Source organism: Amblyraja radiata, chromosome 19 (assembly GCF_010909765.2).
Source record: "Amblyraja radiata isolate CabotCenter1 chromosome 19, sAmbRad1.1.pri, whole genome shotgun sequence".
Classification (NCBI taxonomy): Eukaryota; Metazoa; Chordata; class Chondrichthyes; order Rajiformes; family Rajidae; genus Amblyraja; species Amblyraja radiata.
In genome coordinates, this window is record NC_045974.1 from 16,645,808 (window position 1) to 16,663,224 (window position 17,417).

Consider the following 17,417-nt stretch of genomic DNA (forward strand, 5'->3'; position numbering starts at 1 on the left):
TCAGATTGAAATAAGTGTGGCTCTTTGATGATATTGGCTGCTTTTTCTGAGGCAGTGTCTCCTAAAGATCCTTTCAATGATGGAGAGGTCATTGTCTGCAATGGGCCAGGCTGTGTCTACCAGTCTACATAGTCTCCTTCAATGCTGAGTGTACGAGTTGCCAAACCAGGATATGATACAATCAGTCAATATGGTCACTCCTGAACAACTGTAGAAGTTCCAGAGAGTATTCATCTACATATAGAATCTGCTCAATCTTCCAAGGAAGGTGAAACGTAGATGGGCATCAATGTGTTGGACCCAGGACAGATGTTCAGAAATATGTACGCTCAGTATTTTGAAGCTTCATCATCCCATTGATGAAGACAGGTCTGTGGGTCCTTGGCTTGCCCTTCCTGAAGTCAACAATCGGCTCCTTGGTCTTGCTGACATTGAAACCAAGATTGTTGTTCTGGCATCATGAATCAGATTATCAATTGTTGTTACTGATTATCATTGTTACTTTTTTTGCATTTCTTCCATTCATTTGTTCTATATATCTCTACATCAACGTCTGTATCTCTCGTTTCCCTTTCCACTGACTTTAAGTCTGAAGAACGGTCTCGAACCTGAAACGCCACCATTTCTTTATCTCCAGATATGCTGTCTGTCCCACTGAGTTACTCCAGCATTTTGTGTCTATCTTCTGTTTAAACCAGCATCTGTAGTTCCTTTCTACACTTATCAATCTCACTCCTGATCTCGACCCGAAACGTCGCCTATTTCATTCGCTCCGTAGATGCCGCCTCACCCGCTGAGTTTCTCCAGCATTCTTGTCTACCTGGTCTCTGACTGATCGTTATCTATTATTCACCCAACAGTGATATGGCCGACAAATTTAAAGTTGGTGCTAAACTGTGGCGACACAGCCATGGGTACAGAGAGAGGTTATCTAGGAGGAAGTGTTGTTGCCAATTCGTACTGATTGTAGTCTGCCGACGAGGAAGTCAATGATCCAGTTACACAGCACAGTGAACACACACCTACACTCACAGCGGCAGAGCTTTCTTTTTGAAAGATCTGAGACCTGATGACTCTCAGCTTTTCACTCTAACCGATGATTCGCTGCCCTTCACTGTAAATGATCCGAATCAACATCGAGGATAAACTTCAAAAAGGAAGTTGATTCTACTCTCGAAGTGTATTTCCTCTTGCAATACCGTTTGGGGTCAGATGGTGTCACTTGGGAGCTTCTTTAAAACAACGAACTGGAGACGGAAGAGACTGCAGATGCTGGAATCTGGGGGGGGAAACAAACTGCTGAAGGAACTCAGTGGCAGCATCTGTGAAGGGAAAGGAATTGGCAACTTTTTGGGTTAAGACCCGGTAATAGATCTGGCTAGATGCTTAAACAGTCAGAATGGCTAGGTAAACAAAAGCAAAAGTACACTGAAATGCGCAATAAAGAATCGGTTTAAAAGTTGACATCTCTGGAGATGGAGATTGTCAATGTGTGGACAGCGTGGGTGTGAGCTTGGGGTTACGTGGATGTGTGTGGTGGAGGTGGGGGTGTCTCAGTTGAGGAATGTGTGTTTCATGTGGGGATGTTATAGCAGTGGATTCTTTGGAATATGATTTGCTCGCATTTAGAAGAAAATTGGGTAATTGGGATGAACATGGCATTGTCCATGGTGGATCACGTGTTGTGAACTTATCTGAGGAGATGACAACGGTGGTCTGAGAGAGCAGGGCAGTGGGTGTTGTTTATTTGGATTTTATTAATGCAGTTAATAAAGTCCCTCGTGGTAGGCTGATCCAGAAGATTAAGATGAATGGGGTCCATGGTGAATTTGATGTTTGGATTCAGAACTGGTTTACTCACAGAAGACAAAGGGTGGTGGTGGAAGGATGTTTTTTTCTGACTGGAGGGTCTGTTACCAGCATGAATTTGTGCTGGGCCTTTGTACTTTGTGATACATATAACTGACATAAATGTAAATGAAGATGGGTTGGTTAGTAAGTTTGCAGATGACACCAACATTGCTGGAGTTGCAGACCGTGAGGAAGATTGTCAAAGTATACAGTGCGATATAGATGAGCTACAGAAATGAGCAGGGAAATGGCAGGTGGGGTTTAATCCATACAAGTGTCGGGTGTTGCACTTCAGGAAGTTGGATGTAAGGAGAAAGTATATAGTCAATGGCAAGACTCTCCACAGCATTGATGCACCAGTGCCTCCATCACCATCCACGAGATGGTGGCATTGCAACTCGTGTGAGCGAACAGGGTGGAGGGGGGGAGAAAGACATCACGACGAACTCTTCGGGTGAGGACGACGACCACGTTTGTCGCCGCGGGAGAGCGAGTGCTGGGACTAAACGCCTGGAAGCGGGGCGTGTGGAGAGGGTCTCGGAGCCGCCTGAAGCCCGGGCGACCCCCGCGGCCAGCGGGCCCTGGTGAGGACACACCCCGCCTCGGGGCGGCTTCCACGGGACATCAGCCCAGCTACGAGGCCGGAAGTGTAGCGGGGTGGGGGGAGAAAGAAGAAGAGAGAGATCACAAAGCCAGGTAGAGCCGCTCAAGCGGCCGCACCCTACCCTCGACCAGCAGAGGGGCTAGCACGGCATTCCCGGCCGAATAGCCCGCGGCTGCTCGCCCAGTACAGCGGGAACCAAGCATGGATCTGAAGAGCGAGCTGCTGAAGTCTATCTGGTACGCGTTCACCGCCCTGGACCGAGGGAAGAGCGGCAAGGTGTCAAAGTCTCAGCTGAAGGTAAACACCGCGGTCGGGCTCCCTCCTGCCCGGAGTCTCACCCTCCCTCCCCCGGGACATACCCAGGGTCGACCCCGTCCTCCCGTGTCCGGCTCCAGCTCCGAGACCAGGGAGCGCCGCACGACCACGTATGCTCGCCCGCACTAACGAGGGGCAGAGATACCGGCCGCTAGCTGGACATCAAACACCCTACCATCCCGAGCTGGAGAAAGGGCAATAATGACACACGGATGTGAACGATGCGGTCGGGGACTTCATCTCAAGTGGTCTCTTGATGTAGATAGCTCTGGCGGGTAGCATTAAGGACAATCCCAAAATATTTTATAAATACATAAAGGGGGGTGGGTGGGAAGAGAGGAGAGAAAGGGTTAACTAGAGAGAGGGAGGGACCTCATAGCAATCAAAGCGGTCACCTATGTGTGGAGACACATGAGATGGGCAAGGTCCTAAATGAGTATTTCTCCTCTATTTACCGAGGAGAAAGACTGGAAGTGTCTTCAGAGCAGTCCGGGTTACTGTCGACGAAGTAGTGAAGGTACTTTCGTGTTTGAAGGTAGACAAATCTCTAGGGCCTGATCTGATATATCCGAGGACATTGTGGGAAACTAGAGAGGAAATTGCGGGAGCCCTTTTTCAAATTTACCAGTCGTTCTTAAATAAAGGAGAGGTGCCGGAAGACTGGAGGGTGGTAAATGTCGTGCCTCTTTTCAAGCAGGACTGCAGAGAAAATGCTGGTAACTATAGCTCGGTGAGCTTAACATCTGTAGTTGGTAAGTTACTGGAGAGTATTCTGAGGGATAGGATATACAGGCATTTGGGCGGGCAAGGGCTGATTAGGGATAGTCAGTATGGTTTTGTCCGTGGGATGTCGTGTCTCACAAATTGATTTAGTTTTGAAGACGTGTCCAAAAAGGTTGATGAAGGCAGAGCTGTAGATGTTGTGTACATGGACTTTAGTAAGGCGTTTGACAAGATTCCGTATGGTAGGCTGCTCTGGAAGGTTGGATCGCATGGGATCCAAGGAGAGTTAGCTGAATGGATAGCAAATTGGCTCCATAGAATGAAGCAGAGGATAATGGTGGAAGGTTGCTTCTCAGACTGGAGGCCTGTGACTAGTGGTGTGCCTCAAGGTTCGGTGCTGGGCCCGTTACTGTTTGTCATCTACATCAATGATTTGGATGAGAACATACAGGGCAAGATTAGCAAGTTTGCTGATGATACAAAAGTTAGTGGTTTTGCAGATAGTGAAGATGGTTGTGAAAGATTGCAGCAGGATCTGGATCGATTGGCCAAGTTGGTGGAGGAATGGTTGGTGGAAGAAGTGTACAGAGAAGTGTCAGGTGTTGCATTTTGGGATGTCGAACAAGGGCAGTACCTACACAGTAAATGGTAGGCCTCTGGGTAGTGTTGTAGAGCAGAGGGATCTAGGAGTACAAGTGCATGGTTCCTTGAAGGTCGAGTCGCAGATGGATAAGGTGGTCAAAAAGGCTTTTGGCACTTTGGCCTTCGTCAGTCAGCGTATTGAGTATAGAAGTTGGGAGGTCATGTTGCAATTTTATAAGATGTTGGTGAGACGGCATTTAGAATATTGTGCTCAGTTCTGGGCACCATGTTATAGGAAAGATATTGTCAAGCTTGAAAGGGTTCAGAAAAGATTTACGATGATGTTGCCAGGACTTGAGGGTGTGAGCTAAAGAGAGATGTTGAGTAGCTGGATCTCTATTCCATGGAGTGCATGAGGATGAGGGGAGATCTTATAGAGGTATACAAAGTCATAAGAGGAATAGATCGGGTGGGTGCAAAGAGTCTTTTGCCCAGAGTCGGGGAATCGAGGACCAGAGGACATATGCTGAAAGGGAAACAATTTAATAGGAATCCGAGGGGTAACGTTTTCACACAAAGTGTGGTGGGTGTATGGAACAAGCTGCCAGAGGAGGTAGTCGATGGGACTATCCCATCGTTTAAGAAACAGTTAGACAAGTACATGGATAGGACAGGTTTGGAGGGGTATGGACCAAGCGCAGGCAAGTGGGACTAGTGTAGCTGGGACATTGTTGGCCAGTATGAGCAAGTTGGGCTGAAGGGCCTGTTTCCAAACTGTATCACTCTATGACTCGCTTCCCAGGGTAGGGAGAGTGATCCAAGTGTTCCTGCGTTTCACGATTTTCTCAGGTGGGGCATGGTGTTGTGCGGTGGGGACAGTGTGGTGGGACTTTTTCTACTCTAAATGTTGAATGTAATGTCCACATTTAAAAAATATATAGTTCTCAGTGATGCTTATAGCACACGCATACTTGACCATCATATGTGTACTGTCATCCAGTGACAGAGATTGGAATCAGGAATGGGGATGGTGAAGGGGGAACAGTCTCCCTTTCATGCTGTGAACAATAGTGCTGGTGGCCATTCTTTTTGGCGGGAGGCCAATATTACAGTGAGGAAGAGGGTTGGTGCAGGGACACCATCAAGGCTGAGCCAACACTGGGATTGGGTCTTTGGTGGACCTATTGGTTAGGATCACAGCTTGCACATCATTGTATAGCAGATGTAGAGCAGTAAATGAAAGTCTAAAAGACTAGACACTCAAGAACGGAAACAAAAACAAAATGCCGGAAACATTTAGCAGCTTAAGCAATATCTGTGGGGAGAGATATATAATTAATATATAGAGTGATACAGTGTGGAAACAGGTCCATCGGCCCACACCAGCCAACATGTCGTAGCTGCACTCGTCCCACCTGCCAGCATTTGGTCCATAACCCTCCAAACCTGTCCTATCCATGTGCCTGTCAGATAAACAACCCTCCTTCAGAACTGGAAAAGTGAGAACTTATGGTGGCTTTTGTCGAGAGAGAGAGTGTGGGTCAGGGATTGATAGCACACAAGAAATCTCTCTGATCGGGAGGACAGTGGTACTCTATTCAGCGGGAAACCTGAGGAGCACGAAATTGGTTAGATGTGGTCAAGGATTCTGTCCACTTTGTTTAAGGGAATCCAAGGGAAGACATCATAGAAAAGCTTTATTTTTGCAGGGTTCTCTGTTGTACTTGTTTGATAGAGTCCATGGCTTTTGTAAGGCTGACAATGGTTGTTTATGGTGATTTGTGTAGCTGTCTAAATTCTTACTGCATTTGTCTTGTAGTAAACCTCCTGCTGAGCAAATATGGCAACTGTGGGAGGAGCTGGTTGAGGAAGCTTCTTGTGGACAGACATGAAATGGAGATGGTTCCATTATCATGTAATGTGCGCGCGTGATGGTGGAGAGCTAGCTGGTGAGCAAGAAGCTGATCATACTGATGGTAAATAAGTAGAGAATAATAAACAATGAAAGAGAGGGAAAGGATACCGAAAAATGTTTGGGAAACTGTGTACTTATTTGTTTAGAGAGAAAGAGAGAGAAAGCAGGGTGCAGTGAGGTAGAGATGATGGGGAGTATTGAGCTGGAGAAAGAGTGTGTGCGAGAGTTCAGAGTAATAAGGGAGTAGGATGTGATGAGCCGGGGAGAGAGAGAATGAGCTGAAATGAATATGCAGTAATGAGCTGAAGAGAAAGAGAGAGCTTTCCTGTCGCTAGGAATCCCATTTGCTGTGTTAACTGCTGGTGCACCTGCACATTGGTTTTTAGTGACCTGCTTATGACCCAAGTCTTTGGACATCAGCACTTTCCAATCTAACACAATTTGAACAATATGCAATGTTTTCCACATCTATCCACATTATACTGCCTCTGCCATGCGTTTGTCCACTCCACAATTTGCCTTGAAACCTGTTTTGCGTCCTTCTCATGATTCACAATCCCACTTGCATTAGTGTCGTCAGCAAACTTTGAAAAATTGCATTTTGTTCCCTTGTCGGAATCCTTGATGCATGAGGCCCAAGCGCTGATCACTGCGAAACCCCAAGAGTTACTTCTGTCATCCCAAGAAGGACCGTACGCTGTTTGTCAACTAAGCTTTCATTACCCTCAATATTACGTACTTAACAATAACATTTTATGTGGGGTTTATTAAAGTTTCTCAAATTCCTTGGATACCACATTCATTAGTTCATCTTTATCCAGTGTACCATTTACATCCTCAAATTCACACATTCCTTATGTTCATTTTCTCGTCATCTCTCTGCAAACAGTATTAAACCTTCTCATCAGGGGTTACAGGGTTACAGGGTTTCCTTTATTGTCATTCAGACCGAAGTCTGAACGAAATTTCGTGCCTGCAGTCATACATACATACATACAATACAATAAAAAAACAACAATAAACATATTAACATCAGGTACAGCAACCAAACTTTTATACCCGGAGCGTATACCAATCTCCAGGTATATAGGAAAAATCATCTGTTATAATTCATTAGCTGTTCCCTGTATTAACTGGGAACCTCTGGCTTTGATTCCTGTACCTTCTTGTGAGATCCATAGTGAGACCAGATATAAATAAATACAAATAAAAGGACAGTGCCACGTATTCTGGTTGAATAGACTCCAGCCCCATTGCATTTTCCATTTTAAGGTAACCCACTCCCCCTGTGCTCCTTTCCCACTCCCACCAACCTACTCAGGATCTCTCTCCCTTCATTCACCTTTTCCATCCCCCCTCATTATCTAGACATTACCTCTTCCACCTGGTTCCACGTGCATCTATCCATGATTCTTTACCCTTGGAACACTTTTCCATCCACTCCGCCACTCCCAAGCCTTTGGCCACAATTCCCCTTCTGGTTCAACATATCACCTACTGTCTATACCCTCCCCACCTCCCACTGCCCCCCCAGTTCCATCTGCTCATCATCCCATTCATCTGGTTCCACATCACACCTACAAATTTATTAAAGCCAAGCAAATGCTTTGAATTACAATTAAAACACAAAGTACTTGTGCTATAACTCTAGGATATGCGCTCAACTAAGAAAACCAAAGCCAAAATATCATCTACCTATCGAACTGAATATACCAATTTATGCCAAGGACAATAAATAACTCCATATGCAAAAAAAACAGCTATCTACATGTTAACTAGCTCTTTAAAAAACGAATCAGATAGATGCAAGTATATCATTGGGGTTAGCAAGTGGGCACATTCCTTCACTGGTGTTTCATTAACATCAATATACAATGAGGTAAAGGTCCACCTGCTGAAGGTACATTAGATAAGTCTACCTCCAGGTGACTCAGCAGGTCTGTCACTATCAAACAAGTTCAATGGTTTCACTGAACCTCTGCTGTTAACTTCTCTCAGTCACTACAAGATCCAGCAGACAGATCACGGTGACTATTGAATCACAGCCGCTACATGGGGCATATTTTATATCCAAGCTTTTACCTTCAATGCCGATTGCAATGTTCGTGCTTGCTGCCATCATAAGAGTCACTCGGTTATATTGCTGCACTTGAACCCTGTTTTCATTCTCAGAATGCACACAAAGTTGTGAATTGGGAGCAGGAGTAGGCCACTCGGCTCCTCAAACCTGATCTATCAATTTAATAAGACCAGGGCAGATGTGATTGTAACCTCACCTGCTATCACAACAACCTACCTCTTCCTCAAAAAGACTGTGCTTCATCATGTTTGAGGAAGATAGCAAAGATGCTTATCATAAATTGCAGCAGGATGTTGATCAGTTGGGTAAATGTTGCTGAGGAATGGTTAATGGTGTTTAATGCAGTGTGAGGTGTTGCATTTTGGGAAGTCAAACCATGGTAGGATCTTCACAGTTCTGGAGAGTATTGTCGAGCCGAGGGATCAAGGAGTGCCGGTGTATGTCTTCAAGTTGTACATGTGCGTAGCTGTACAGAGTGGTTGTAATGTTGGCGAGGGGATTGGAGTGATGTGGAGGAGTGAGGGTGGAATAATGGGCTGGAGATTAAGGGGAGTAATGAGTTACAGTGAGCGGTAGCAAGGCTGGAAGAGTGAGTGATGAATGGGGCATAACGTCCTGCAGACTGGGTGTAATGAGGATGGAGTGCAGAGTATTTGAATGGAGTAATGAGTTGGAGGAAGAGGGGAAAGCAGTTTGGGATGACAGCATTGTTTATTTGTGTGGAGTAATGATCTGTGGAGCTGCTGTATGAACTGGAGATGGTGCAGTAACAGATCATTAAGGACTGTTCATTGTTCAGTGACATACAGTCGTGCATGCACATGGACATACAGTTAGAGCATTGGGTGCTCATATTTGTATCGACCCCGTCCACCGAGCATGTTTGGATGAGGCCTGGCAATGGAGGTACCGACTGATCTCCTCCAACTCCACCCCCTTGGCCAGAGTGTGTGGCTGTCAAAGTGACTGGGTGTGGGAGCGGTAAGAGTGAGAGCCACTGTGTGTGCTGTTTGACCAGGTTGAAGCTCCACTGAATGTTCTGCTGCCTCCTGCAGGTGCTGTCACACAGCCTGTACACGGCGCTGAACATCCCTCACGACCCCACTGTCCTGGAGGATCACTTCCGAGATGACAATGACGGGCCCGTCTCCAGCCAAGGCTACATGCCTTACCTCAACAAGTACATCCTGGACAAAGTGAGTCATTGCTTTCAATTGGAGTCACACAGCATGGAAACAGGTTCTTCAGCCCACCCACTCCATGCTGACCACCCACTGACACGAATGCCTCACATTTCCTGCCACCCACCTACACATTCGGGCCAATTCCCAGTAACCAATTAACTGACTAACCGACCAACTATTGCATTCCCTTGGTAGCAATGTGGTGACAGTGGGGCATTTTGTAACCCAGCAAAGCCTCGTGACTGGATAAGAGCAACACACCAGGCAATTACCATTCAGTGAGCTCCAACATTCATCAGTACTCCAGCTACTCAGTGTTGACTCTACAGCACTGAACTCCACCAGTGCTCCACGCCCACAAAGCAGTCCTCTGCAATTTGACCTCAGTCCCAACATTTGACAAGGCACAGCTCTCTCAGTGGTGAAGCAGTGGCCAACTGCATTTCTGTCCACCAGTGTGGAATATGTCCAGTGACAGTGTGGCCTATCTTTAGTTTGGTTTAGTTTAGTGACACAGTGCGGAAATAGGCCCTGAGGCCCACCATGTCTGTGGTGACCAGCGAACCTCGCACACTAACACTATCCTACACACACTCGGTACAAATTACAATTTCACCGAAGCTAATTAGCCTACAAACCTGTACATCTTTGGAGTGTGGGAGGAAACCAGAGCTCCTGGAGAAAACCCACGCGGTCACGGTGAGAATGTATACACTGTACAGACAGCACCCATAGTCATGATCAAACTCGGGTCTCTGGCGCTGTAAGGCAGCAACTCTACTGCTGTGCCATCCTGCCATCCTGGTACTGACACTCCAGCAGTGCAGCACATCACACTAGTGCCCCATTGATCCTGCAATATCCACTTAGTATTGACCTTCCAGGACTCAAAACCCCCTCGGTACTGACTGGACAACCCAACGATCCCTCAATACTGAACCTGGAACAGTATAGTATTTAGTACTGAACATGGGGCTGTACAGCACTACCTCAGTACTGAGCCTGGGGCTGTACATCACTACCTCAGTACTGAACCTGGGCTGTACAGCACTCCCTCAGTACTGGGCAGTGGAGACTCTCACTGTATTGTTCCTCTGACAGTATAGTGTTCCCTCAGTCTATATCTTCCAACCACACAACACATTCTTGGTGTAGCAAAAGGCCAAATCTGCCTCCACCCCTCGTGATGTAAAACACTTGCACCGTCTAATTCTCTCCACGTGTTGTCCTGTTTCACTTTTTCCAGGCACAAGATGGTAATTACGACAAGGAAACTTTCAATGAACTCTGCTGGACGCTGACAGCCCGTAAAAACTACACGCCCTCCAAGAGCCAGAGCCTGATCGGTGCGAGAGAGGCCTTCATGCTCTGGTGTCTTTTCAACTTCCTGTCCGAGGACAGGTATCCCCTGGTCATGGTACAAGAGGAGGTGGGTCCGCTGCAGCGGATTGTGGCAATGGGGGAGGGGGGGGGGGGGGGGGGTAGGAATAATTTGCGCAAGACGTGAGTGATGGTTAACTTCTTCTTTATTAGCAAGAACTTGTCAGATAAGGAGAACAGTCACGCAAGAGACTGTTTTGCAGATTCAAAGCATGCAGTATTTATAAGGCATTTTTGATAGCATAAAAAGCAAGGTTAGTCACGTACACTTGCTTACAGGGTTAACTATTGTGATCCAGTATTCAGTAAATTTCCACTGAAAAATAGACTTCGTTATCTACTGTACAAGGAAGATGATGGTGTCTAGGTGTAGTCTTGAGTTCACAAGCTCTTCCTTGTGTTTAGCAGGCTTGTTTTTTTTAACTCTATGGGCCACCGGCACCAGGCATGTTTGGCCCAGAATATAGCTGAATGTAGCTCTGAAAGGTACATTCACTGGAGTAAAGTTTGTTTCCCACAGAATGAAGTGCTGCCCATGTTGAAAGACAAAATGGAGGAACAGCTCAGTTCTCCCCACAATGGAATGAGGCGAGGATAGAGTCCGCCTCTGGAAGTTGCTTTTTGCTCTGTTGTCATTGTCTAACCTGGCATTGCCCGAATAACCTACATCTGCCAGGGACCAAGTTATAAGACACCAGCAGCTTGCATTTATGTCCTATCATAATTGCAATCATAATTGCAGACATGAGAGTCTGGGGCCAGAATTAGCCCACTACTCGTTAATTCCATTCGGTGGAATATATATATAGAGATCTGATTATTATCTGTTGCCACGGTATATCTTCTCTTGAAGTCACAGAATCGAGCTAACTGCCAGTGAAGTTTGCAGATCCTCCCTCCTCCCACCCCATGCTCTGTGGGCAGTGGTTAACCACACTCATTGCAGTTTGACCCAAATTATCACATGTCTTGGCACAGAATGCGATATTTGCCAAACTTTAACTTCCTGCTGTGCTACCCAGGGAATCAACTGAAGTGGAGATGACCTAAAATGGTTACCAAGGTGACACAACCTCCTCTGTCATTCTGAATTCTTTCTGAAGCCCTTGATTTTAGAATGTAGCGTATTTAGTAAAATAAGAGTATCAGTTTAACTTTAAAATGGTCTGCTCTTTGTGCCAGCCTCGTGCATTAAAATGTTTATTCATTATATCTAAAAATGGTTCAAAGTGACGTAACAAATAGTGCAATGTTTACAATTCTGTACAACTGCCCACTTTTGTCAGGGCAGGTTTAGGAAACCTGGATTACCTGCTGCATTGGAGCAAATGGAAAATGATGAATGTACCAGTGAACATGTACACTGGGATTCAATGGGTTGTTTTGTAAACTGGGATCACATTAATGCAAGTCCATGGGGTGTTTACTTTACTAGCATCACTTTCAAACAGTTTAATGGGAAGTTGTTTTATATACTGGGATCATATATATGGGGAGTTGTTGGGAAAGGGTTTCCTGTCAGCATACTGGGATTATATCCGCTAGGAAAGAAATGAAAAAAGGTTTGGTTTTAATTGATTAAATGAACTGGGAGTGGAAGGGATGGGGTCAGCTATATTTGGACCTTATTTTCCTATATTCTTATTTTTCTTCTTCCTTCTTTCAATATTTTCTCTTCTTTTGTTCTTTTTTTCTCTTTCTTCCTCATTCTTTTCATCTCTTTACTCTCGTTCTTTATAGAACACTTTGTTCCATTCTTTATTTCTCTCATTCAGTTTCTTCCTTTCCCACCCATTGGCAATGACTATGCAGTGGGCATGTTCAGTTTTCAGCGCAAGATGGGGAATGGGTGGGATGGTTGAAGATCCATTGACTCTCAGTCAGGGCAGCGAGGGAGCAGAGGTCTGGTGAAGTCCATAGGAACTCGGCAAGCAACAACAGAAGGGGGGGGGGGGGGGCGGAAGGAAGGAAGTTTTGTTCGGCCACTTAATCTGGATCTGTTTTGTTTCCCCGTCTTGGTCTGCTCAGGTTGTGTACTTGTTAAGGAAGTTGTTCACGGCGACGGGACAAGAGTGGCTTCACGAAGAGGATCTGAGTGACCATTTTACACAGAACCCCACCCTTGAGAGGGCAGTCACTGTCTGGCAGTTCTTGGACATGATAGAATCGGGGAAGTTGACCAAGCCAGCCAGCAAGGAGTCATTCGCTCTGGGGATCCAGTCGGCTTATGAGGAGTTGGTGTTGGACGTGGCGCAAAAGGTCAGTGGGTATTTCCTAAACCAGATGTTCCGAAACTGTGACGTATATTCCTGATCGTCTCCAATGGAATCTGAGAGAAGTTGGCTAATGTATCCTTTGATCTGGTACGGCGTATTTATGCTGGAGGTCTGGCTTCCCCTTTGCCAGTACCTGTTCAGGTTCCCAGACTGCATTTTCCCGGCACAGTGCTGTCGCTCCAGATTCCACCTGGGCCAGCCCAGGATATGGAGCAGGTCGCAGCGGGCATAAATCGGCAGAGTTCCCTCAGCCACGGGCTTACTTCGAGTCATCAAGGATATGCAAATAAAAACACGCCTTTTGTTTGCTTCACAATTAAATAGAAATGAACAATTTAAGGAACTAATAACAATCAGCATGATCTATGTACAGAATATGCCATTATTTGTTTGAGATCAGGTGATATTCTAAACTGCGGGATCAGTGTAGAACAGGCCAACAATGGACGGCAATGTTTATGTTGAACATGATGCTAAATTAAACTTATCTTCGAACCCTGCATGTGATCCATACCCCTCTGTTCCCTAAATTCCATATGCCTATCTAAAAGCCTCTTAAAACACCACAATCTGCTTTTATCACCACCACTTGGTAGCACGTTCCAGACACCCACCACAATATGTGTACAAAAAAAAAATTGCCGCACACATCACCGTTAAACTATCTTAGAAGTATGCCCGCTAGTCTTCGACATTTTCACCTTGGGGAAAACAGGTTCCCACTGTCTACACTACCTTTGCCATTCATCACTCTATACACGTCTGGCAGGTCACCTCTTAGCCTCTGGTGCCCCTGGGGGAAAAAACCCAACTTTGTTCAACCTCTCCTTATAACTAATCCCCTCTGATCCAGGCAACATCCTGGTTAACTTCTGCACAATCTCCAAAGCCTCCATATCCACCCTGCATTGTCCTCTGTCACTCCCAGTGAGAATGTGGCAGCAGCTACCAATTCATCTTAATAGGAAAGGAGACGAACATGAGGAAGGAATTTATTCTGGGGTGAGTTCAGTGACGGCATAATTTGAAACTCATCGCATAGACTTTGGACAGATACTAATGTCAGGTCGAAGTCATTGGTTTCTGTGTGTCTGTGTTTAGTGAGAAATACTATAGTAGTGCATGGAATCCACTGGGAGTCTCGAGTCCTTGAGACGATGCCAGTACTAGCAAGTGTTTAACGTGGAGTTTCCCTGTTGCCCTTTCAGTTACTTTGCTGGAATTGAGGAATTATTAATTATGAAATTATTTCAATTAATAGTAATTAAATTCTTATTAAGGCACCTTCTGTCAGAAGTGATTTATACAATGGTTTTGCAGTAAGATCAGGAGTGGGGTATCTGGAGAAGTTGGGCTTGTCAGAGCGCATTTCAAACAAGATTGCCAAGAGATTAGATAGCAGGCTTTTGCACATTTGAATTTCAGTGTTTAGGCATAAATCATGAAAGTGCAGCCGTTTATATAAATGGTGCAGCCAGGCACTGTGTGTGTGGGTGCAAGGGCACACGAGGTGTGCCATTCATTGGGCACCGCTCATTTAGAGTGTTTGTGGCTGAATCTGGGTCGGGTAGTCTGTCTCATATACATCTTTGGCCACTCATAGATCATGTAGCTGCAATTATATTCTATCCGTAGCAGCTATGTTATTTGCATAGAACATAGAACAGCGCAGCACAGGAGCAGGCCCTACAATGTCTATGCCGACCATGAAGCCTGTCTAACTAATCCCATCTGCCTGCATGTGGTCTGCATCCCTCCATAACCTGTCTGTTCATGTGCTTGCAGTGCATTCAGAAAGTATTCAGACCCCCTCACTTTCTCCACATTTTGTTACGTTACAGCTTTATTCTAAAATGGATTCAATTCTTTATTTATTTTATCAGCAATCTACACACAATACCCCATAATAAAAAAGGGGAAACGGGTGTCTAGAAATCTTTGCAAATTAATTAAAAAGAAATCTGAAATATCACATTTACATAAATATTCAGACCCCTTACTCAGTACTTTGTTGAGGCACCTTTGGCAGCGAATACAGCCTCAAGTCTTCTTTGCTATGATGCTACAAGCTTGGCACACCTGTATTTGAGTAGTTTCTCCCATTCTTCTCTGCAGATCCTCTCAAGCTCTGTCAGGTTGGATGGGGAGCATCCATGCACAGCTATTTTCAGGTCGCTCCAGAGATGTTCGATCGGGTTCAAGTCCGGGCTCTGGATGGGCCACTCAAGGACATTCACAGACTTGTCACAAAGCCACTCCTGCGTTGTCTTGGCTGTGTGCTTAGGGTTGTTGTCATATTGGAAGGCAAACCTCTGCCCCAGTCTGAGATCCAGAACGCTCTGGAGCAGGTTTTCATCAAGGATTTCTCTGTACTTTGCTCCGTTCATCTTTCCCTCGATCCTGACTAGTCTCCCAGTTCCTGCCGCTGAAAAACATCCCCACAGCATGATACTGCCATCACCATGCTTTGCCGTAGGTATGGTATTGGCCAGGTGATGAGCGGTGCCTGGTTTCCTCCAGATGTGATGCTTGGCATTCAGGCTAAATAGTTCAATCTTGGTTTCATCAGACCAATGAATCTTGTTTCTGATGGTCTGAGAGTCCTTTAGGTGCCTTTTGGCAAACTCCAAGCGGGCCGCCATGTGCCTTTTACTGAGGAATGGCTTCTGTCTGTCCACTCTACCATAAAGGCCTGATTGGTGGAGTGCTGCAGATATAGTTGTCCTTCTGGAAGGTTCTCCCATCTCCACAGAGGAACTCTGGAGCTCTGTCAGAGTGTCCATCAGGTTCTTGGTCACCTCCCTGACCAACGGCCTTCTCCCACGATTGCTCAGTTTGGCCGGGCGGCCAGTTCTTTGAAGAGTCCTGGTGGTTCCAAAGTTCTTCCATTTAAGAATGACGGAGGCCACTGTACTCTTTGGGACCTGCAATGCGGCAGAAATTGTTTTATACCCTTCCCCAGATCTGTGTCTCGACACAATCCTGTCTCGGAGGTCTACGAACAATTCCTTTGTCTTCATGGCTTGGTTTTTGCTCTGACACGCACTGTCAACTGTGGGACCTTATATAGCCAGGTGTGTGCCTTTCCAAATCATGTCAAATCAATTTAATTTACCACTGGTGGACTCCAATCAAGTTGTAGAAACATCTCAAGGATAATCAATGGAAACAGGATGCACCAAAGCTCAATTTTGGGCTTCATATCAAAGGGTCCGAATACTTATGTAAATGTGATATTTCAGTTATTTCTTTTTAATTACTTTGCAAAAATTTCTAAACACCTGTTTGCGCTTCTTCATTCTGGGGTATTTGTGTGTAGATTGATGATTAAAAAAAAGAATTTAATCAATTTTAAAATAAGGCTGTAACATAACAAAATGCAGAAAAAGTGAATACTTTCTGAATACACTGTATCTAAATGCCTCTTAAATATTGCTATCTGCTTCTATTCAGCTGCCCTGGCAGTACATTCCAGGGACCTACCACTGCATAAATGAACTTGCCTTGCACATCTGAACGTTTCCCCCTCTCACCTTAGATCACCACCATCCTGGTCAGGTTCCCTCCCCATTGCCACATTCAGGCAGGAGGTACAGAAGCCTGACGTTCCACACCACCAGGTTCAGGAACAACTAATTTCCTACGACTGTCAAACAAATCCATAGATATTGTTTATATGCAATTTTGCTCGGCATTTGATATGCTGCTCTGATAGGTTAGATCGCATGAGATCCAGGGAGATCCAACCAAATGGACGGAGAATTGGCTTCATGAAAGGAAGCAGAGGGTGATGGTGGAAGGTTGTTTTTCGGACTGGAGGCCTGTGACGTTGTGTGCCTCAGGGCTTGATGCTGGACTCAATGCTATTTGTGGTTTGCATCAATAATTTTAATGAGAATGTAGAAGATGTTATTAGTAAGTTTGCAGATGACACTAAAGTGGGTGGTATTGTGACTAGTGAAGATGTTTATCAAACAGTACAGCTTTACTAGAAATGCCCTCTAGTATTTAACTTTTCCATTTTAGGGCAAAGACTGATTGTGATTAGCTCCCCGATCTATGCCTCTCAACGCTTTATATACTTCTAGCAGGTTGACTACTGAAGGGTCGTTTTGTTCTGCAGTCCATTGTGGTAAAGACTGTCGGCTGGGGAAAGTGCACTGCTAATCTCCAGTTACAACTGTGTTGGTTTGGGTGTCCTTGTAGTGGTTCTGTTAGCCATTATACATGAGCTGGAAGTGGAGCTGCAGGCCAGAGTAGAGATAAGGTGAGATAGAGTACTATGCGTGAAGCAGTGTGGTTGTTTACTTTGGAATGAAGGATGAAAGTGCAAATTATTCTACAAAATATTGTGAAAATGCATCTGGATTACCACGTATAGTTTTGGTCTCTGTATTTAAGGTTGTGCTTACATTAGAGGAAATGCAATCAAGGTTCATGAGGTTGATTCCAGGGCTGATGGGATTGCCATATGGAGTAATAGAGTTTTTTTTGGTTTTAGTCTTGG

At 45.4% G+C, this 17,417-nt stretch overlaps 1 protein-coding gene across 1 annotated transcript in view; it reads left to right on the plus strand.

Annotated features, from left to right (window-relative positions):
- The first annotated feature begins 2,313 nt into the window (after nucleotides 1-2,313).
- Nucleotides 2,314-17,417, plus strand: part of LOC116983875 (differentially expressed in FDCP 6 homolog) — a 35,901-nt gene continuing 20,797 nt past the window's right edge. The window contains exons 1-4 of the mRNA XM_033037761.1: nucleotides 2,314-2,752; nucleotides 9,126-9,266; nucleotides 10,501-10,683; nucleotides 12,663-12,893. Of these exons, the coding sequence (XP_032893652.1) occupies nucleotides 2,657-2,752; nucleotides 9,126-9,266; nucleotides 10,501-10,683; nucleotides 12,663-12,893 (651 nt within the window). The 5' untranslated portion in view covers nucleotides 2,314-2,656. The remainder of the gene's footprint in view (nucleotides 2,753-9,125; nucleotides 9,267-10,500; nucleotides 10,684-12,662; nucleotides 12,894-17,417) is intronic.